Source organism: Macrobrachium nipponense, chromosome 39, assembly GCF_015104395.2.
Source record: "Macrobrachium nipponense isolate FS-2020 chromosome 39, ASM1510439v2, whole genome shotgun sequence".
NCBI lineage: Eukaryota > Metazoa > Arthropoda > Malacostraca > Decapoda > Palaemonidae > Macrobrachium > Macrobrachium nipponense.
In genome coordinates this window covers 12174891-12197933 of record NC_061099.1, presented here as the reverse complement: position 1 = coordinate 12197933, position 23043 = coordinate 12174891, and the positions used below count along the sequence as shown (strand labels likewise).

Sequence of the window (23043 nt, the reverse complement as noted above, 5' to 3'; positions counted from 1 at the left end):
TCAGTAGACGTGTTAGCATAAGGTAAAAGTGTTGTTCAACAGGGACATTTGACAACAACAAAAATAAAAAAATTAACTTGATAAAAAAATGTAAAAAATGTAACTTGATAAAAAAGAAGGTTCTGGTTAGAATATATTTATAGCATAAATGATAATGAAATGAAAAGGAAGATACTGCTTGCATTTCAAGTCAGTGGCCCCTGTGGTGGGTTTGTTCCATATGAATAGGTTTCATCTTCTGAATAATAATAATAATAATAATAATAATAATAATAATAATAATAATAATAATAATAAGGATGATGGCAGACGTAAATTGGTCATTTAAGCGAGACAGCTCAAAATTTACTGAATCTGGAAAGGCAAATATAAAAGACATTTACAGTTTACTTTTTAATTGGGGACTTGAAGCCAACTGCAAGAAATAATTCTCCGTAAATTGTGTACGTAGAATAGTTTGAAAGGGTGAACTGAACTGATTGTAAAATGTGTATGTAAAACAGTTTGAAATGTTGAAATGAAATCACAGTAAAGTGTGCACATAAAACAGTCTGGAAAGGTGACATGAAATCATTGTAAAATATGAAAGTAACAGTTTGAAATGGAAAAGTGAAATCATTGTAAAATGTGTATGTAAAACAAGTTGAGAGGGTGAAATGAAATCATTGTAAAATGTTTATGTAAAACAGTCTGAAAGGGTGAAGTGGAATCATTGTAAAATAGGTATGTGGAACAATTAGAAATGAAATCATTGCAAAATATGAATGTAAAACAATTTGAAGTGTGGAAATCATTGTAAAAATATGAATGTAAAACAGTTTGAAATGGAGAAATTAAATCTTAGTAAAATGTATATTTAAAACAGACTGAAAGGTGACGAGTAGATAATAAACCAAAGTAGCACCCAAAATTATAATTTTTTTCTGTCCTTTGGCAATCCCTCTAAATTTTAAATTTCGATTCTCCGTCGTCTTGAAAGTACCTCTGAATGGCAGTATAACTTAACGCGTGCGTGCAGTTGTTATTATTATTATTATTTCCCAAACAAAACATGGCGTTGCAACGTGATCCCCCACCCCACCCACTCCGTCTATTTCGTTGCATTCGACCAACTAATCCACCCGAACAACATCCTTGCAAGGAGGGAAATGCATGTCATATTGCATTACGTAATTATATCCATCCTGGGATCAGCGGCAGCTGCCAAGAGTTGATGACGCAACTCCTTCTAAGCCGTATGACCAGGCACGCTATCCCGCGTTGACCGTGGCACCCTGGGTTGTTTAGCAACAACTACAACAACGGTAGGAGCGCGAATCGCACTTTATCTGCTTTTTCTCGATCAACGGCCCTTACTTGCAACGCGAGGATTGATGAACAGTGGAGTTCGCTTTTACCTTTTCCTTGGTTTCCACGGAGCCATACGGGCAGTCCTTGTAGTAGTAGTACATCAGCGTGAGGTTCGATGTCAACACACACACACACACACACACACACAGAGAGAGAGAGAGAGATAGCAGAAATGGTCTATTGTGCATTACCGTTCACGAAGAAACAGGTAGTGTTGATAAGAACAACACAATCTTGGATGGAAAGGTGTCTTCGTCGTCAACAGCTGATCTCAAATAGGCCTAGTCAAGAGTCCTATTCCTTCCATCGTAATTTCTTTGACGCGGACCCTTCTATCGCAATTTACGTTATGTGAAACTTGTATTATTGATTCAAGGGTAACTTAGGTAATACTCTTCCCTACTTTTGATGTGCTAAGACAAATAAATGACAGACAATGCTTTCAGGCAAGAGCTATGTTTCCCTCGTGATTCGTTTTCACTAAGACCCCGAGGCAGCATCAGCGTGGTAGTATGCATTGTCAGTAAGAAGGCATGGAATGTTTATTTTGGGCACCGGGATTCGTAATCACAAATGACTTTCATCATGAAACACGTCATTTAGCTGTATAACACACAGGGTTCAGCAGTCTCTACGCAGTTCGTTGGGGGTAGTAAACGTAGAAGTTCTTAAAACCCAGTTTGTACCCGGGAGGAACCATAGGTATACAAGAGCTCGCCAGTTCCTCGCTACAGAATTTACGGTATTCGTTCGTATCTGTTGCGTTCTCCGTCTCCTCTCTGTGGTTTGGTGGTGTGGCAAGCATTGTGCGACTTCGTAAGTGTGCGTGTTTCATCTGTGTGACTTTTTTCATCTATATTCGTGTCAGTCGTGTCCTCTTTGTTATTTACCTAGCAAAAGAAAAGCGATCTTCTTTGTTTTTTACTCATGCGATCGGAGCATTTCGATTCTTATTTAAAATTTCGTAGACGTGTACCAATGCTGTGAGTTTTGTTTCTAATTTTATAATATAATGAAGAATGTGAAATTATAGCACTCAGACAATATGCGGTAAAACAATATAGAATGAGTCACGGTGAGATAAAAGCTCCCCGAATGTCTTTCTTTATCTAACTTCGAGCCGCCATCTCATATCGTGCCTATTTACTTATTCATTAACAGGTATGATGAAATACTTTTCCCATATGTTTGGTTTTAAAGCTGTCTTTTTCTCTTAATCTTATCCTTATAAATATAGGTGTGCAGCGTTTCTCTTATATTCATCCCTCGGGAAACTTACCGAAGAAATCAATATATTTGTGTCCATAGTCGACTACGGTTTACTTTTCCAATGTTGTTGATTCATTCTCCTTTGGCTTGAATGTAAGATCCTGGGGAAATTCAACGTCGTTGTTGATCACGAAATGCCATTAATCAAAATCTACGCATTGGAATATATATACTGCCCTTATTTTGATACCATGGGCTCTCACTCAAAAATGATGTAAGACCAAAACATTCTTTCTGGGGGAGCCAGAGCGAGATGGCGGCATGTTTAAAATATGTCCCCAGTTTTATGGACGCTCAAGTATTTTATTCGAGGCGTTTCCCGCACTAGCAGACTTTCACACCTGCAAAGAAAGGTTGCACATCTTACGGCGGAAGGTCACGGGTATCAGAGGGTCAGTTTGTTTTGCATATGACTCAGACAAATGTTGGATCATGTGGTCCCTGCTGTTACGTCCTCCCCCCCTTCCCTACCCCATCCCCGGGGCGTCCCCTTCTATAGAGACCATTACAACGGTATTGTCGAATCATCGTGTCGTCGCCTCGATTACATATTGACGGCCGTCTTGTATGTAGAAGGGTATACGTCTATATTTTTGACTGGAGTGGAAGAGAGCGAAAGACATTGAGGGTAGAAGTAAAACGTCGCCAGTGAAAATAGGCGACAATAGATGGCGTTGGGGACGCTGAGCAGCGCGCCATAGCCATGCGGCCGGTGCTGCGGCAGCCATCTTGGGATATCTAGGTCGTTTCTCGTAGGGATCACTCCCTCATCTCGGTGAGTTTTTGCCTCCTGCACGAGTCGTTTTGCACCCTTTTACCCCCTCCGTGGCCCTGGATGTCCTCCTCGATGCCAGCGAGAGGGGCAGCGCGAATATCCGGCGGTGGAGTCGGGCAGGAGGAGGGAAGAAGAAGCCCGTGGAAGATGTTGTAGCAGAGAGTCGAGTGTCGAGTCTCTCTCGCCGCTGCTTTCTTTGCCTTCGCCCACAGTCCTCCTTAAATGATGTTCTCGACCATTTCCGACAGCGGCGACGCGGCTTTTACACGGGACGCCCCGGCCCCAGGTTAGGTGTCACGGTGTTGTTAAGGGAGCATAAGGCCCCTTTTTCGGCGACGTCTGTCCTCTTGTCGTCTGTTAGCGCTCTTCGCCCTTCGCCTGTGGAATGGCATACGTAAATATACCCCGGATTTTTTCCCCTGTCCCCCCGATTCTCTGCTGCCGAAGCCCGTCACATTTCGGGGAGGTGGCCCACAGAGTCCTTATTTGACGCGTTTTGGGGTGGATTTGTGAATTGGACGCCGTAAATCCGTCGCAAGGTGTGAAATCCCCCCACCACCGTTGGGAACACGAAAGCATGGTTGGCAGTCCGACCGACATGGCCCCAGCTATTTCGGCCAATTCTACCGTCGATTATTGCGATAATGTCTCGATACGACCCATTTTTCTGGCCTTGATGCCTTCTATTAAGTGTACGGTAGGATTAATTGCTTAAAATGCGAGTAATAGGCCTTCGAGGCACGAAGCTATAAATAGGCCCACGTAGGCTAATCCGGAGAACAAGATTGGACCTCATTCAGGCCCCAGACTGCTGTAGCCTTGACCCTGAATCACGACACGCCTCTCTTTGTACGGATTTCCATGATTTCTAGCCTACCCTTCGATTATTTGTGTAGATGGGAGGAACCTGCTGCAAACCTCTTGAGTTTAGGCCTCTCGCTGGAGTTGCATGGGCTAGCCTAGGCATTGTAATGTCTTCTAAGTGTTATTGTCGTCTAATGAAATTCATAGGCTACCCTTGTCTCTATTTGTAGCTTATCAATTTCCCTCGAAAGCGTGCTTTTACACTGCGCGTTCTGGATGGCATAGCCTAACTATCCGCTGTTGTTGCGTTGAGGCTTGGCCTCTTCGCTTTGTGATGTATAGGGTAGCCTATGCCTATTACGGGCAATAATGTATCATGAAAGGTTTATCATGATTGCCTTCTTTTACCTAGGCTACCATAGGCTCGCAGTGTAGGCAGTCAGCATATGGTCATTGCATAACGTAACATAACCTTCAAGGTGTGACAAGGCAGCGGGAGTTGATGCTGTGGTTAAAGATGAAACTGCAGACAGTAGCCTACTAATGTATTGTTTGTCGGCTGAAAATAATTTAGGAATCTCTATTTTTGAAGGTTTTATATACGCATTTACCGATTTTATTAATAAACAAGGTGTTAGTAACACCATTGTTAATGGCATATGGTGGAGCTAGTTTTGTATGTGTATGTATTTCGAGTATTAAGAACATTCATTGTTTTGCAAACATGGGAAATTTCTCACCTGGCCTAGTCTTATACAAAAAATGACCCAGTAGAACACTCCAGTAAACCATTGTTAACAGCATCAGTTAGGCAATCTAAGTTATGCCTATATTTCACATCCTTTTAACAAAAGTAGTTATTGGTGTTTAGCAACAGCTAGTCTTTGGTGTACATATGGCAACTTGCGTGAGAAACTTTCTTTGTGGATTGTTCGTTCTTTTAGCAGTGCGTAATCTATTGATGATATAGCTAAACATTCTAGACAACTCATTGCACCATCACAGGCCTTTAAAAAGGATTTGTGAGCATTGAAGAATCAAAGGAACTAGGTAGTAATGGGATAGCAGTGTATTTATTATACAAACTGTTTGGTGAAAGCACAAACAACATAAAAGATCTACTGTGAATATTTTCACATTACGTAAAAGCTGTGCTACCTTATACGGATGATGAATGAGAAGCAAACTATTGTGTATTATCAGTATTTGAGAGAGGTTATTGAATAAAAGAGTAATACTGCATTTTGATATGCACTCTTCTATGTTGTTTGGGTCTATAATTCTGTTAAAAAGCTCACGGACACCATGATTAGGATCATCACCCTAGAAATGGTTGTGAAAACATGGAAGTTGATAAATTTTGCAAATATGTTCACGTGTATACCTTCATATGTGCCCGTTTCCATATGGTTCAGTCTAAAACCTTGGCGATAAATTTTTTCGTTGTGCAGAGCTCTCCTGTAGAATTATCTAAGGTGTAGTGAGTAATAACAAGAACCTCTTCTCCCACCAGGTTGGGCACAGTGCTTTAGTATAGGATATCTTAAGATATATCCCAGTGTAATGTCTTAGGATCTTTTGAGGGCCTATGATACAGGGAAATAGGACCTTTGTGTCCAGCTTTTCTCCACTTTGTTGCACATACAGACATCCATTCAAGTTTGGACAGTAAATACCATACATCAGCAGAGGATGTTAAGGGAGTTTTGATAAAATCTTGAAAGACTTAACAAGTATGTGTGCTCAATAATTAGGTAACAATGCTTATAAAATTTCCTAAATTATTTTTGTATGCTGATCGGTATAGTGAATGTCAGTAGCATATTTCATTTCTTATCTTGATGTGAAGTAGATATTTTCCTGCCCATATATAGAAATTTTCACACCCAAAGTAATTTACTGTAAACTGTAGATTTCTTGAATTAATTCAGTGGGCTGTTCGCCATATGAGATGTAGATTAATGCTTTTAAGGCTGATAAAATAAGATTTCATTGTTTGATAATCAGTACACATGTAATGGTGGTGACCAGCTGTTATGGTGGTACCAGTGACAAACTGGCCAAGGTGTACATCACAAAATTATGCTACTTACAATGTTGTTAGCTGGCCTGGGCTAGAAATTAATTTCAAAGTAAAATTTATTGATCTTTTTGTATTATGAAGCAGTGAATCATTAGGATTTGTTAGTATTGTAAACCTTTTAATACTAACACTTTCCATAAGGTAGTGTTTCCCAACAATAGAACCTACCTCCCATCTGCATGCAGCCTGATATTACAAGTTTACTTTAAAACTAGTCTTGTGTCATATGTACGTTTTCATGTTAATCATCATTCAAAGTTTGGTAGATGTAACAGTATAAGATTATATTGAGTAGGTTGTAGGTGTGAAACGAGGGCCTTTGGTCAGGGACAACTAAGAATCGTGATATTTGGAAATGGTAATTGTAGACACACCCTACCTAACCTTACCATCATCCCCTGTTCCACATGACAGGATGTAAGTACCTTTATGTAACTTACTAAGTATGCAGTATCATTGTTTTCCTTTGATTACTGCACAAAAGCTAAAACAAAAATCATTCACATGTCAAATGTTCATTATCAACATCATTAACATTATCACACTTATTATTTTCATTAATATGAAGTAAAGAGCAAAAATGCTTCCAATGTTCAACACCAGAGTGTGATGTTATAGCTCAAGGAACTCGCACAAATCATATCCAGCCTGAATCGTTTAATTCCGTACTTTGTGTATACAACTGTGCACCTACACCTTCAATCTGATAACTAGTTGTTTAAGGTAGATGTACCGGCTTAAACTGTATTAATGTACAAAGGTACCTTATCCTCCCTAAGCTGTGATACTTGATGAATGAAAGTTTACAAAACTTTGATTTCAATCTAGATTTATATTCTAGTAACTTACAGCTGGTTGTGATACACCAAGACAGTAAACTTTGTTATATAAAGTAGGTTTTATATGATTAATATCATAACCCCATATTAGGCTTATAACTTACACAAAAACCACATAGGGGGAAACATCACGACAGGCCAACCCTCATCACGGTAGACGGGTCTTATTCACTCGTTATATTTAATTGGTGAAACATGAATACAATTGCAACTCTAAGCATACCATTTAAAAGACTGAAGTTTCGTCAACATATTGTGATATATGAAAGCCCCATACGAACTAAAATAAGCATGTGAGCTCTTCGTAAAATATGTTTTCAAGGCAGTTTTGAAATCCAATATGGCGGCTACGTTTTGCATGGACGGTTCTCATCAGTGACGGCCACCATCTTTCCCCAGCCTTCCCAGCACTCATTTGAACAATGTTAGCGTATGTATGTAACGTTTATTGATCTTACTCAAGATTGCAGTTGTAATCAGCACAATAAAACAACATTTTGTTGCCTATATTAGTGAAAGTATGAAACTTGTTATTCCCGGGTTATGGTGGAACTGAATTAATTCTTACCTTGTAATCGGCGGTTTTTATCCTTACTGCCATCACAACTGAAACTCCACAGTGCTTATTTGATTGTTATTATACACATTTTGGTCTCAGTCACTCCACATTGCACTTTAAACCCGTTGCTGTTCCTGGTTTCTAAGCGCGCGCGCCATAAAACACAATTTCGAACAGCAGACGACGACAGACGACGAAACTGCAAGTTTTATTCCCTAAACTGTTTACTTTACTCGTTATTTAGTTTAAAATTATTTACTTTGTTATTTAAAAATTTTGATTTAATTCATGTATATTAACCCTTTTTTGCAACCAAATTACCCCGAAAAATTACAGATATTTCTAAAGTAGATAAAATCAATCTCTAACGTTTTCGTACATCTGGCTGCCGAAAACCATAGAGGAACGAATACTTTTTTTTTTTTTCTTGCTAGCACTTTTCATTGATTTCAGTCTTTATTAGTATTTTGAATTTCTTTAATAATCGTATGCCAGAAATAAATGTAACCTTAATGTTTGCATGCTAAGAATGGCAAAATCATCGTTGCCACATTAGTGGAGGCCTTCACACATACGCCGTTCCATTATTATCCTGTTAAGCGTCGCCCCTGATGAGCTCGCTGCTAACGTACCGTCACGCTTTTTTTGTAATCAGCGATCATAGCACTGATGATAGTTTTTCAAAGTTAATATTGATTTTTATGCTTGTTATTCATACTGTAATTAACTGTAGGAAATTCTCTCTCTCTCTCTCTCTCTCTCTCTCTCTCTTCTCTCTCTCTGTGTGTGTGTGTGTGTGTGTAGTGTGTGTGTGTGTGTGTGTGTGTGTGTGTGTGTGCGCGCGCGCGCAAAGAAAAGTCATCTTCTCCCGCAATTGGAAGAAAATTTTGTATCATCACTGGAGGATTCAGAACTAGAGCTCTCTCATCAAATAGGTTATCAATATCACACTCTCATCTAGTATTTGATTGATCTCACCTGAAGAAATATGCCTCCTTTGGGACATTCATTGTGAAAGACGCAAAATCCCAATTTGTCTCGATAAACGCCCACCCCCGAAGTATTGAAAGAAAACCAACAGGGACAGGCAGTTTTCTAGCATAAGCGACCACCAGGAAAGAGTTGCTAGGCTGGAAATAAGTTCCCATGTGCTGAGAGTGTTACCAAATGATGTTCCTACACTTTCTATACGAGTAAACGTATTATTACGGGGCTGACGGCTGACAAGCACAGTTAAAGTCTTGAACGTAATATCCCGTTGAAGGCGCTACCGAGTAGATCGCGGTAAAACGTATTATTACGTGGGTGACGCTTAACAGGTTATAAAAACTGTTTCCATGAATTCTAGTTGTCATAGTAATGCAATAATGATAAAATTGCTTTTAAATATTTTATGTATATATCTTCCAATACATAGCCTAATTTCACCAATTTCAACGTTTTGTGTGTAGTCTTATACCCAGTTTGGAGGGTCAACACATACCGAATGGCAACAGAGAGAGAGAGAGAGAGAGAGAGAGAGAGAGAGAGAGAGAGAGAGAGAGAGAGAGAAAGAAGGAAGGCGGAGGAACGAAGAAGAAAAGGATGGCGGTGGAGGGGGGGGGGGTTGGGGAGAGGGTAGGTGGAGCTTTATACGCGTGTTCGTATCCATTTCTGCATAATGGAGTTTTTGTCTCTTGGTACAAGGACAAGTGTCGTTATTTACGATTAGTGATTCACGATACCCTTATAAATTGAGGCACTGGGTGTAATGCACTATAGCAAAATCTCGTTCTGTAAGAGTGTTCGTTACAGAAATAGGTATTGCCCAAAAACGTGCTTGCACTGTCTCTGAAAAACCATAGTAGACATGCTGCTTAGTTGTCAATCAAGTTTTTATAACCAAGTATTTTTTACAAGCTAGCTATTGAATAAATTTGTATTTTTCTCAGTCAAAACATATGCCCCTCAATGCTAACTTTTCCTCTTTTAACGACTTTCTGGTCATTGCAAATTCGGCCCATAATTTCTTATGGTGCGAAAACAGACAGAGGCCCATGGACCGAAAACGATTGCGTCACACTACGGCGATAATCCAGCAGTAAAACATCTTCATATATCCAAAAAGTAAATAATAAAGATATATATGCGCATTACGATTATAACAATTACATGTATAGCTGATAACAATCTGCATGAATAAACTGGTAAACTGTTCTGCAATGACAGTGAGTATAGCAATTATTTACAATAGGTACTAAAGTCAAGATGTCGTGACGTCATAATACAGAACTTGAAAGAACGTTCTAATTCAGAAAAATAATTACTTAAATTTGAGTCAGAGTCGAGTTACTTTTTCAATAACGAATATTTTCAAAATAATCATCATAAATATGTAAAATATTGATGTTTTACTACTTATTTAAAAATTAGCCAAGAGCACGCTTCTCGTCATCTTCTACCAAAACAGCTGTTTACGCCTGGCTTGTTGTTGGTGAGAAATCGTGTTTCGATTGTTGTGATAAAAGTGCTCCAGCGTCTGTGGGTACAAGTGGTGTGCGGATTTATCACAGGAAATGGAAAGAAGTTTGTTGACACAAGCGACTCCGTAAACATCGAGATGGCGTCAATCTTCGAAACATTTTAGTTGTAAGTAAAAATTCTAAAGCGTTTTGGTGAGATTTCCACTGCCGTGGGCGCCATTTTCAGTACCCTCTGTTTAAATCTTAAAATTTGGCCTTAATTTCTAACTTTGGAGAAAATACTTACTTCGAAAGGAGAGTAGAGGTCTTTAGCTCCGTTTCTCACCAACAAGAAGTCGCGACTGATGCCCATCTCGGGTGTCAGGACGCGTTATAATGTACTTTTTCGGAGGGTGGCTTGCATTGATTGTAGGTGGCCTGCTTGGCCTGCTGTGATGTTCTACCCTAGTTTATAAGCTTTCCTGTAACAATATGTTCAAGAACAATTGCAGGCAATTTAGTTTCAATGAAATATACAAATTTGAGGATATGTAATAGGAGTAATCCTCAGCAATAACTAGTTCTATCACTGAACCTTGGAATGAAGGTGTGTTGGGGGTAGGGGGCCACTTGGCCATGTGAGAATTAGAATCCCACCCATTCACCCAGCAGTACCAACATTTATTCTTTTGTAGTTTTCAAGTCAAGAAGGTGTTATTCTGTGCAATCATAGATCTCTACTTCATTGTGGAGCTTTTTATAAGTTTATTATCATGATGTTTAGTATGTCAGGGAAACTAAACCCAAGCCTAAGTGTATCCTGTGTGCTTTTCTTTTTCGGGCAGCATGTAAGCATGTACCTTCTGGTCATTGCACCACTGAGGTGGAGATATCTGTCAATCGGTATATTCCTAATTGTACTATTGAAAAAATGGTTTGGCTGAAATCCAGACCCAGTTGAGATCATATTATTGAAGCTTGTCAGTCACTAAATATTTCAGTTGCCGTATTAGATCCTCATCCTAAGAAGTAGTTAAATGAAATGCTGATGGCTGTTTTAAAGGTATGTCCCTAGAAAGGCCATCAAATTTAGGACAAATGACCAGCCATGGTTTGATGATCGATGTAGATGAGGTTACTGTCAAACGGACCAAATTCACCGCCTGGAGACAGGCGTTCAAATGAAATTGACAGCGTTTTTGTTGAATCTCGCCCTGCTGCAAATAGAACTTACCATACAGCCGTGAGAAAGTACAACAATTCCTTTGGAGAGGAAACTTGGAGGAGTTATTCGTCCTCATCTGTGGACCAAATTGACATAATCCATCTATGGGTAGTCTCATCTTCCATTCCACCACTACTTACAGATGAAGGTAGATCGGTTACTGACCCTAGGGGAAAAAGGCTGGGCTGCCCATCTAGCTCTTTTGAAACCAAGCAAATCAACTGAGGATGTCCCTCTTGCTGATACTTGTCACACTGAAGCCATTCTTTAAAAGTTTGCATTTTGCTCCATGTCCACTTGGCTTTGTGGATGAGCACAAGTTTCAGCAAATACCTCACAAAAATCCTCTTATTTATAACTGTGATGAAAGCAATGCAACATGTTTTAGGTCATTGGTACTTCCTTTACTAGAATACTGTTCTCTGGTGTGGATGTGTGCTTCTGCCAGAGATTTATCTCTTTTAGAAGAGTGGTTCATGTTTGGTTACCTAATAGTAGCAGTTAAGACTTGAACCGTTGATGGATGGTCTCGTTTGTTAGTTTTTCATAAGTCGACGGATGGTCGTGTTTGTCATTTTTTCCAAGTTTTATTTCAACAGGTCTTTCACTTTCACAATTGATCCCTGATCTCCTTTATCTGCCGAGAGCAACCAGGTTTGCTGAACAGCATCACCAACATGCAGTAACCTTTATTGCTGCTGTGCTGTTTCAATGGGTTGTCATTTTATTCTTCACTGGAGAGGATTCCTTCCAATGTGAGCATGTATACTTCATGTGTATGCTTTTATTTGCACAAACTATATTCCTGCCCCACCTGTTTTCATGACCTGTCCTTTCAGTATGCCTGATCAGTGTTGCCACATTTCCACAACACTGACTTCCGTGCTCACCTAAATTTTATATTCTTTTGGGCATCGGTAAAGTCTAACATATATAAGATTGTATGCTTTCCTTTACTGTTTAAAGAACATTTTCCTTAGGTAAACATATATTAACAGGAAAACCTATACATATGTGTTTGTACAAGGGTCTGGACATCCTATAGCACTAAACAAAAATGAGTATTACTATTTAGATCTAAACATAATGCAATATCACTTTGCAAAGAACTTCCTGTATCAAGTAATCAATACAGTAATCACAGTCACTTTTTTTTACATTTTATTAAAACAATTTTAAATAGATTTTTGTTATGCATTCTCTGTATCATTCAAGACATTGCTTCTCAACAGTCTTCTGCTGCTTTCTAATTTAGAGTGTAAACAACGATTCTTTGAATTTGGCGCGTACATAAATTATTCTTTGATGGTTATTCAGTCATTATTATATGAACATGAATAACTTCATCACAAAATAGATAAAACGTGATGCTAAGTATAAGTAAAGGTAATGCCACGGAGGAAAAATGAAGAGAGAGAAATGCCGAGATCTTTTGGTGTACACGCCCTTTACTATGTCTCAAGTAAAGGGTCATGTAGACTGAACCGAAAGATCTCTGCATTTCTCGTCTTAATTTTTCCTCTGTGGCATTACCTTTACTTATGAATATGAATAAATAAGCAAATGACCAAGAAATAGGTAAATAAATCACATCAGAAAATAATGTATCCAACTACAGCAAACCTCTAAAACGAGTGGACATTTTTACCGCACTTGGTGTGGGAGACCATAAAATGATGTCACTCCTACGCCCAATTATCGTGTACATGAAAACTTCCATACTGGAAGCCACACGTTTCCACATCTCAACAACACTGGGCCTGATGCATGTTAGTAAACTAATTGTTGTTACTGCAGCAGGTATGGTATTGTAGGACTTGCACACATTTCAGAAAGACGTATGCTTGGTCACCCATTTAATGTTTGTTTCATGAGCTCCATGTTAATAATCCCCGAGTTTATAGCTAGGATTCATCATTGACTGAAGCATCTTTTGTCTTGAAATTTCAGTTGACGATTAATTTCGAATATTGGAAATTAAGTTATTACGAAAATAATTTAGTATCATTTTCAGGATTCCTATTATTATTCAAAGTTTGATAGTTGTAATAACATTTATGTTTTGAGCAATTGTGTCTTAAGTGTCCATTGATCTTTTCCAGTTTACCCCTTCATGAATGGGGATGTTGGCAAGCAGTATTGCGGGGCCTGCCCCCCCTCCACTCCCGATACTCCCACACCAATGGCAGTAGAGTCACCGGTGGAGGCTTCTGCCTCCTGTTCCACCACTACCACTACGACTACATCCTCCTCTTCCTCTGCCTTCTTGGAAACTTCCTCCAATGGTGTTGCTGTATCCACAGAAACACCTTCGCTGAGTAAGCCGTCTGTCACAGAGACTATAGAAGAAATGGCTGCATCCTCACCGAACAGTGAGCAAGAAAGGATTCCAGAGGATGGCAGTATTTCTGTTAGCAGTGGCCAACAGAATGGTGAAATGCCTGTGGAAGGGGACAGTCAACAGACAAGTACTACTTCGTTATTGCCTCCAACTCCTTCGCTGTCCTCTCCGGTTCCTTCTTGCAGTAGTGATGCAGCTCAAGAAGGCGTCTCTGGTCAGCCAGTAAATTTGGAAGAAATGAATGAAGAGAGGGGAAAGAGTGGAGAACTGACCACCCCTGCTACTACCAGTGAGAATCAGGGCACACAGACTACCCCAGCACAAACTCCAACTCCAACTCCAGTTACTCCAGCAGCCACTCCAGTGGCACAGCAACAGCAGGCCTCACAACCACTTACACGGGACCAGATACAGCAGATGGTAGCACAGCAGGTGGAATATGTTTTTTCCAGGTGAGTTGAGTTTTTATAGAATTTGCTAATACAGTGGACTATAGAACAGATATCTTGAGTGTTATTCCAAGCTTAGTATTGTCATAATTGTTCTTGCCAGAATGCTCTTAAGCGTGGTATAAAACCAGTTCACCTGTAATTTTATATGGTCACTGCTGGACAAGTACGTAAATTGATTAACCCTTTGGAAAGTCTTTGCGTGGTGTCAAACTCATTTTGGGTAAAGCTCCTTGCTTCTGGCTTACTGCCTTTGAGCTTGAAAATACTTTATTTTTTTTTTCTTTTCAATGCCTGCTGTAAATTTATTGTTCAAGATTTAATGGTAGTTGTGATCTCATTGTTTGTGGAAAACAAATTTCTTATCATAATTATGGAAAAAAACAAAAGTTATAAATTCATTTTGTACCTTGAACAATTACAATACTATATCATAATATATATATATAATATATATATATATATATCATAATAATATATTTATATATAATATATAATATTATATATATCTATATATATATATATATATATATATATATATATATATATATATATATATATATAATATATATATAATATATATATATACGTATATATATATATATATATATATATATATATATATATATATATATATATATATATATATATATATATATATGTATATGTATATGTATATATATATATATATATATATATATATATATATATATATATATATATATATATGTATATAAATATATATTATATATATAGCTTGATGATAAATGTAGTGCCAAGACCAGGAAGAACATTCTTGATTATACGAGCTTTCGAGGTTTAAAACCTCATATTCAGGCTGAAAAAATGACAAGGATGAGAAATCACTAAAAATTACATTAAAATGAATTGTCTTATTAAAAGCTTCAGTAAAAACATAAAATAAAATGAACATCACATACAAATTAAAAATTACAAAAAAAATTAAAACAAAACGCAACATATACAGAAACAGAAATAAAAATAATATGAAAGGTAAAACAAACTACCACCTTCAGAAATAAAATGGCTAACGACCCACTTTGTGTACCTACTATGAAACTATATGATAGCTAGTTGAATACCGGACAAGTTGTTGTTCAATTCCGGTTTCATTTTCTTAATAAACAGCAACTCTGAAATTAAAAGGTCCAGTCTATTTGAGCAAAAAGACAGTAGTACTCTAAAATCTAGGTGAGTGAAAGGATGGTCTTGTGCTAAACTGTGTTCCCTTATGGCAGAAAAAGGTGTTTTAGAAAGAGGAAACCTAGTTTAACGGAAAGACCTCTTGTGTTCCAAAATTCTGTCTCTAAGCCAGCGGGAACTGGATCCCACGTATCGCAGACCACACTGCGAACAGTGTGGTCTGCGATATTTTATTTTATGTTTTTACTGAAGCTTGTAATAAGACAATTCATTTTAATGTAATTTTTAGTGATTTCTCATTCTTGTCATTTTTTCAGCCTGAAGATGAGGTTTTAAACCTCGAAAGCTCATATAATAAAGAATGTTCTTCCTGGTCTTGGCACTATTATTTATCATCAAGCTAAGATTTCCAAGTAGCCGCACAATGTGTGTGTGTGTGTGTGTTCAATTATATATAGTTGTTGATCCTTATTAGATATATATGTAAAGTGAAAAAGATAAATCAATTGTTGCAAGGTTTTAAATGAACGATACAGAACACCTGTAAATTTAATTTGAAAAGATATACCGGACTACAGCAATCGTAATTTTAAAGGATAGGCAGTGCATTCTAGATATAATTTTATTCCAGGTAAATGACTTGTTCATAACAGACCAGAAATTTGTATGCAGGGTTTACAGAAATTAAACTTGGAATTGGGTGCATTTAGATTTCGTAACAAAGAAGTTAACTTGTGGTAGGTTGGTGAGTTGTGAACCTCCATTTGCCTGCCTCATTAAGCAGTCTTCAGCCATGATCAAGTTTAGATGTGTTACTGAGACCTGATTTACCATCTGCTTGAAACGTCTTTCAAGGAGGGGGAGGGGGGGCGGCACAGCTTGTTTGGACTTTTTTTAATGAACGGTTTTTTACAAGAAGTAAATTGTAAAACCTACGAAGGATGTTAGTAGGTTTTGGCTGAGTTGGGTGGAGAAGTACTAAAAGATATCAGACATTTTCTTCAAAGAGGGTTACTAAGCTTTTGATACTGGTGAATTTTCAGCACATGCCCAGTATGAAGCATAGCATAATCTTTAAAGTACTGTAGCATAAGTGTTTGCATTGCTAACTTGGGCATTTCCTGAGCTCTCATAGGACTTTTGAACAGTTTTGCTGATTTTATTTTAGCTTCTGCCTATGGAGTGAGAGGTGACTCACTGTAGCATAACTGCTCACCGAAAGGTTTTAGTGACTGATTTGAGCAACCAATGAGGAAAGCTTCTACATATAAAAACTCAATGTTGTAGATATAAATTACCATAAAAGTATGTAATGATCTTATTGACAATTGTAGAATTCACATCTGGCATTGTAACAATATACTTAATTGAGTTATTAGTTTTTTTTTTAACTGACTTATTAATGTGTGTTTAATTTGATTTTCAGAGAGAACCTGAACAACGACCCTTACCTTATATCACAGATGGATAGTGATCAGTATGTACCAGTGTTTATATTGGCGAATTGCTCTCAATTCAAGAATATCACTAATGATCACAGCATTATTGTGGAGGCTTTGAAAGGTATGTGTATACTACAAAACCTCTAATGCTGAAAAATTCAAATATACTCAAAGAATGTGGGCATTTTTTGGTACTTACATTGTGTCAGTATAGTATTATACACATTGAATTTCTAAAATTTCCTATATATTTTGTATGGAATTTCAATTTAAAGTTTACAAATTAATGATGTAAGGTACAGATCTATATTACATTTCAGTCCAACATTCCATGTGCAGTAGTTTGTTGTAGGGCAGATTTCCTAAGGTGTTTCTTACTTTTTGTATGTTACAAAAGTGTTCATTTAAATTGCTGGTAATAGAGCATACAAAAGCACTATGCAGTAATAGTATAAACTACTACACTATTTGAACACGATACTATAATCTGGCAGCCTTGCCTGTAGGTAGTTAAGACAAATTTCATCTGTCTTGATTTGGTCAGCTTTTGTAAATCTATTAGGATGTGGCTACTGATATTTTGATAATTTGGTAGACATCATGGCGCGCACAGTGAAATTCTGTAGGTGGTGGGTAACAACGTGTGCATTCTGGATTTAGTAAATTCAATTTTTGATATGCTTCATAGTTAAATAAGTGGGTTTCCCCAAGGGGTTAGTGCAATCAATGCATTTTATGTGGTGCACTGCAAGCATTACTTATTGTTCCTAGCAGTGTCCCTTGGCCTTTTGCTTAAACCCCTTTCATTCTTTTTATTATACCCACATTCATATCTTTCTTCCATCTTGCTTCCAATTCTTCTTACCATCAATTCATTGTGCAGTTGCGAGATTTTCCTCCTGTTGGCACCTTTAAAACCTTTTTACTGTGGCTTTCTTTGTGTAATGACTTCCTGGGTCCAGTCATAGCTGTAGATTGTTTAGAAAGGTAAAATTTTCAACTTGGATGCAGTATTAGGGTGTTTGAGATTCCTGCAGTATTCAAGGCGATCATGGAGGGAAATGATTATGTACTAATTCTTGTATTTTTGACAGGGCATAAAATGTTTTTCAGTAGAAGTTGTGTAAGTAAGATGCATTAAGAAATTATAATGTTTAAAGCAGCTTGAGATAAGCAAGTCACATCATAAATATTTCTTTGCTTCATTCTTAAACCCAAAATTTAAATTATCTAAAGGCAGAAGTTGGACAGCCCTCTAGTTGGAAATAAGCTGTAGGAGAATTAAAATTACAGAGTGCCTTGAAGTTGGGTGCATTAACGGAATCTGCAGAACACTGGCACTATAACAGGCCCAAAGCCCATGCCATTTACATAGACTTTAGAAACTTAATTTTGTTAGCGCTGTTAAAGCCATTGTCTACTTGTTTAGTATCATCAGTAACAGTCAGATTTAAATCAAACTGTTATCGGGTGATGTGCATGTTCCAGACACTTGATAATATATATAGATTTCCTGAAAATGACTTTTTCCACTTCAGAATCACCTTGTGTACAGTTAGATGAGGAGAACAACAGAGTTCGACCTAATTACAAACGTTGTATTGTGATTCTCAGAGAAATTCCAGAAACAACACCTGTTGAAGAAATTGAGGTATAGTACTTGTAGTATATATAAATTATTTTCAGAATTCCTTTTATATATATATATATATATATATATATATATATATATATATATATATATATATATATATTATATATATATATAATATATACTATATAATAGAGTACCTGTCAGAAATTTGCCAGGTCTTTTATTTTTAAGGTAGATGAAAGGTAGTTATAGGGAGGTATGTAGTTAGTATATTGGGTGTGTTGTTATGTAATATGTTTTGCTGTACTATATATGTGGTATTGTATTTTTGCAATGAGATCTTAAGACTGAATAGAATGCAGTAGGTTGACTGTTGTTCAGTAATAACTGTAAACTGCAGATCTTAAAAAGGGGTATATTACTTAAAAGAAATAAAAACATGGACCCCTTAGAAAGTCAATTATTGTTTGTTTTATTGACTGTGCTGTAGTTTTAAGGTTCTCTGACATAGTGGTGTATTTGACCTACAAGCATATATTGCAACTGCCTTGAATACTTAATTGAGATAAACATTTCTCTTATTGCAGGCTGTATTTAAAAGTGATGATTGCCCTAAAGTAGTTTCATGCGAATTCGTCCACAATTCATCGTGGTATGTAACATTTGAGTCTGACGAAGATGCACAAAAAGCTTATTGGTTTCTAAGAGGAACTGTGCAAACATTCAAGGTAAGTTTTTCCTGACACCCATAAGGTATCATGATTTATCTGAGGGTTTGGTGTGTGTGTTTTTTTTTTTTTTTTTTTTTTTTTTTTTTAAATATTTCTCTGCCCAACTTTTTTTTTTTTTTTTTTTTTTTTTTTTTTTTTTTTTTTTTAAGTAAATTTATTTATTTAAATATTTCTCTGTCCAACAATTGGTTAATTTCTTTAGAAGCAATTTTTTTTTTTTTTTTTGGGGGGGGGTGTAAGTTTATTTATTTTAAATATTTCTCGGCCCAACAATTGGTTAATTTCTTTTAATTTTTTTTTTTTTTTTTTTTTTTTTTTCCTTCCCTTCCCTCCAGTACATTGAAAAGGAAGTGATTTGTTGTGAATGTTTCTGGATTAGAGTTGCCAGAAATGACCTGTAGATTACAGTCATGGGCATTGAAAAGGAAGCATTGTGAATTTTAATTATTTTTAGGTTATAAAATTAACAATTATTACACAGCAGAAGGTTTAACTTGAAAGTTGAAATTTTGTGTACTTATTCATTAGTCATTTCAGGTAGGTCTCATTTTGAGTGTGAGCAACCTCAGAAGAAAATGACTCAACCATACTTCTTTTCAGGGTAAGCCCATTCTAGCAAGGATAAAGACAAAGCCAGTTTCAAGATTAGGTTGTTTATCAGTATTACCATCTTATGGAGGTAAAAGTGGGACTGAAGGCAAAGATGGATCAGGTCCTCCTTCTACACCAGGGTCAGCTGGTCTACCCTCAGGACCAGGAACTCCACAACAGAATGCCAATTTTTCTGCTCCCACTGGCCAGCGTTTCATGTATTCACCCCCGACTTCAGTTAGCGCAAACTCCTATACACACACCTATACGATGCCGGCAAATATGCCGACTGCCTTTGTGAGTACATTTAATTTAATGTTTATTTTTCATTGTAGATAATGTCAGAAGGTCAGTTGCAGACTTGATTCAGTCCAGTAAATTGCATTTCATGATAACCTTTAGTGGGAAATAGACTGCTTTCAGTCTATTAAGCCATCATGCACAGGTCATACACTTCATCTATCTACGGTTTAATAGTTTTTGTATAATTCCACCACAGCCCATCATAGTGATCCATTCTTGAAGGACTTTTATGGAAATGAGAATATTGTTAAAATGTTTCCAGTTTATCAGTAGAATGCATCCTGAATTGTTGATTATAAACATAGATTTGTCAACTTCACATTCATCAGCTGACTTTCATTCCAAATTGTTGATTGTAAACTTAGAATGATCTTATTTTTAAAAATCCCTGATTTTTATATTAATCTCGGGCACCATCATTCAGTTTCTTGTCTATACTGTTCATGATATTTTGTGCCAAACAAAACCATCAGAGTTTTAATCTTGCTATCAATTTTGTTATAACTTCAGAAGGTCAAACTTGGTGAAGTTGCTTTTCACTCAATAGATTGACAAGTTATCATTCTTTGTTTCATTTATAGTCTTATTTATTTTGCTACGTCTCATTTTTTTTTCCAACGTATTTTTCTTCTTTCTTTGACATTTATTTATTTATTCCAACTTATTTTTCTTTCTTTTTGACATTTATTCTTTACATAACAGTTAACATTGTACTACTGGGCAGCTTTCCCTGTTTGAGACTGTAAGCATGTATCATTCTGCTGTTCCAACTAGGTTTGTAACAATTTAATTATAATAACAATAATATTTATAGCTATTTGATCCTTTATAAGAAAATTTGTGTTTTGGTTTTTTCCAGTTCTACCCCAACATGGTGCAGTGGACAACACCAGGTGGTTTTTATGACATAAATGGATTCTTACAATTTAATGGACTTTCACCACAAGCTGCCTTTAAACCCCCGACTTCAAACCATAATGTTAGATATAATCAGAACCGAAGGTTGGTGTTACATTTTTTCTTGTTAGAAATTTGTCCAGTGTTTGTTATTTCTTAGTTAAATTGGTTTGTCTAAGATATTAAAGTAATATTTTACTATTGCAGTATTTTGTTCACTTATGTTAGTTTTCATTCTTTTTCCAGGAATAATAAACGTGATGGTAATCGCTTTGACAAAGGTGATAATCGACATAATAATGCAGGCAGTCAAGGTGGTTCGAGTGGTAATAACCAAGGTGGTCATATGGGTGGCCATTATCACCCTGGCCAGAGACCCTATCACAGACCTCAATCTTCTCAGTCTCCTTCACTACCTTCTCATCGGTCGAATCACCCTATGCCTTCCAGTAATGGAGGTCCACCTCCCTCTCCACCACCACCTTTACCACCACCCTCCCATCCTGCAACACCAGTGTCAACTGTCACCGCCAGCAACAACCATCCTAACCATCTCAGCTTTGCTCATTGCGACCTCGCCATAGTTAGTGAATCAGATTTATATACATCATTTAGTCCACCAATGGGGTCGGCACAAGTGATACGCAGTGATAAGAAAGAGGTGGTGACAGTATGTAAGAACACTACTAGTAGTACTTCAGCATCATCTCAGTCTGTGAACACATCGGCGAGTTCTTTGAACCCTCCACCCTCAAGTACGTCTCTGCTCAATGCCACAGTGTCCACTGTGGCAACTGCAACTTCTGTCACTTCTGCTGCAACCACGTCTGCTGTTGCTCCTACAATGACTACCAACAGCACCACTCAGATTCCTTCTCCACACCAACAGGGTCAGGGTCCTCCTCCACCACCACCACCCACCCATCACCATGTGCAGCAACACCAGCCATCTGGGCAACCACATCGCAGCAGCTATAGTAATAATAATGCAACCAGTAATGACCATTATCACCACTATCACCATCATTATCCCATGCCGAGGGATCCTCAGACTGCTCGGCAGTTGTAAGTATTTTTTTATCTGTGTTATGTATCCTTAGTCTTGCATGTGATTTATTTAATTAATAGTAAGTGGAAAGATGATGACCCTACCCAGTTTCTGAAATGTATACGAGATTAAAAGGCTTGTCAAATCGTACAGATCCCGTGGGGCACGTCGACGGCCTCGTGGACGTGATGACGAAGCAGCAGCCAGTGGCAGTGGTCGCAGTATGCCTCAGCGAGGTAACAATGCTCAGCCACCAGCTGCAGACAAATCTGGTAACAATAGCCAGGAATCAACCCCGCCCCCACCTCCACCACCACAGTTTGACCTACAGGCTACAGCATTTCCACCACTTCCAGGTAAGGGATAAATTCATACCAACTTTGAATAATTAGGTATAGTATGCAAAGGGCCAAAGGTGATAAAATGGTTCTGGGTCATGAATCTAATTTTGCTGTGATAGTATTTCAGGCTAAGTTGTCATGCTTTGGCTAGTTTTTCTTGAATTACTGTATTTTGCCTTTACTGAACAGATATTATTATATACAGAACAGTGTTCAGTTATCCAACTATAAAGAAAATGAATCAACTGGGAGGTGGTATGTGATTATGTGAAGTCTTGCCATCAGATACAATTTGCTTTAAAACTACTACTATTCAAAAACTATATTTTGTTATTCAAAGTTCTTGGATTGATGTAGCAGTGAATTGAAAAACTTGCTGCATATTGTTGATATTGTACTGACCAACAGTTTCTTAATGCAGTAAGTAGAGGGGTTACAGCTGGCTCAGGTTTTCAAAATTTTGAACTATTCAATGTAGGCCTCTTCAATTTTTTTTAATATTAGTTAAGTGAAAACTAAATCATACAAAAGAAAATTTTAGATAATGGAATAATGTTTTGCACTTTTACATAGTGTATAAAAATACACACGATACAAATGTTACAAATAAGAAGAAAAAATTTATTTTCAAAACCTGAAAATATTTTTATTGTTATTTGTAAAAATAACACAATTTTGATTATGATAGTTGTACTGTCAAAAGATACGCTGATATAGATTGAGTCTTTGTGACTGTATGTGTTATGAGATGTATTTGCTTACTATTATAACTAAGTATAAATTATACTCTCTTCAGA

The 23043-nt window shown here is 37.2% G+C and overlaps 1 protein-coding gene across 5 annotated transcripts in view; it reads left to right on the top strand.

The window, feature by feature from the left end:
* Window positions 1–23043, top strand: part of LOC135210127 (la-related protein Larp4B-like) — a 53005-nt gene that overhangs the window by 14577 nt on the left and 15385 nt on the right. The window contains exons 1-9 of one of the 5 annotated variants that reach the window (XM_064242946.1): window positions 3164–3184; window positions 13448–14138; window positions 16726–16862; window positions 18280–18392; window positions 18923–19063; window positions 19667–19954; window positions 20820–20962; window positions 21104–21922; window positions 22059–22261. In XM_064242946.1, the coding sequence (XP_064099016.1) occupies window positions 13459–14138; window positions 16726–16862; window positions 18280–18392; window positions 18923–19063; window positions 19667–19954; window positions 20820–20962; window positions 21104–21922; window positions 22059–22261 (2524 nt within the window). In that variant the 5' untranslated portion in view covers window positions 3164–3184; window positions 13448–13458. Of the gene's footprint in view, window positions 1–3163; window positions 3185–3227; window positions 3395–3472; window positions 3789–13447; window positions 14139–16725; window positions 16863–18279; window positions 18393–18922; window positions 19064–19666; window positions 19955–20819; window positions 20963–21103; window positions 21923–22058; window positions 22262–23043 lie in introns of those variants that run through there. The other 4 variants (XM_064242944.1, XM_064242943.1, XM_064242945.1 and 1 more) reach the window with 4 other exon arrangements.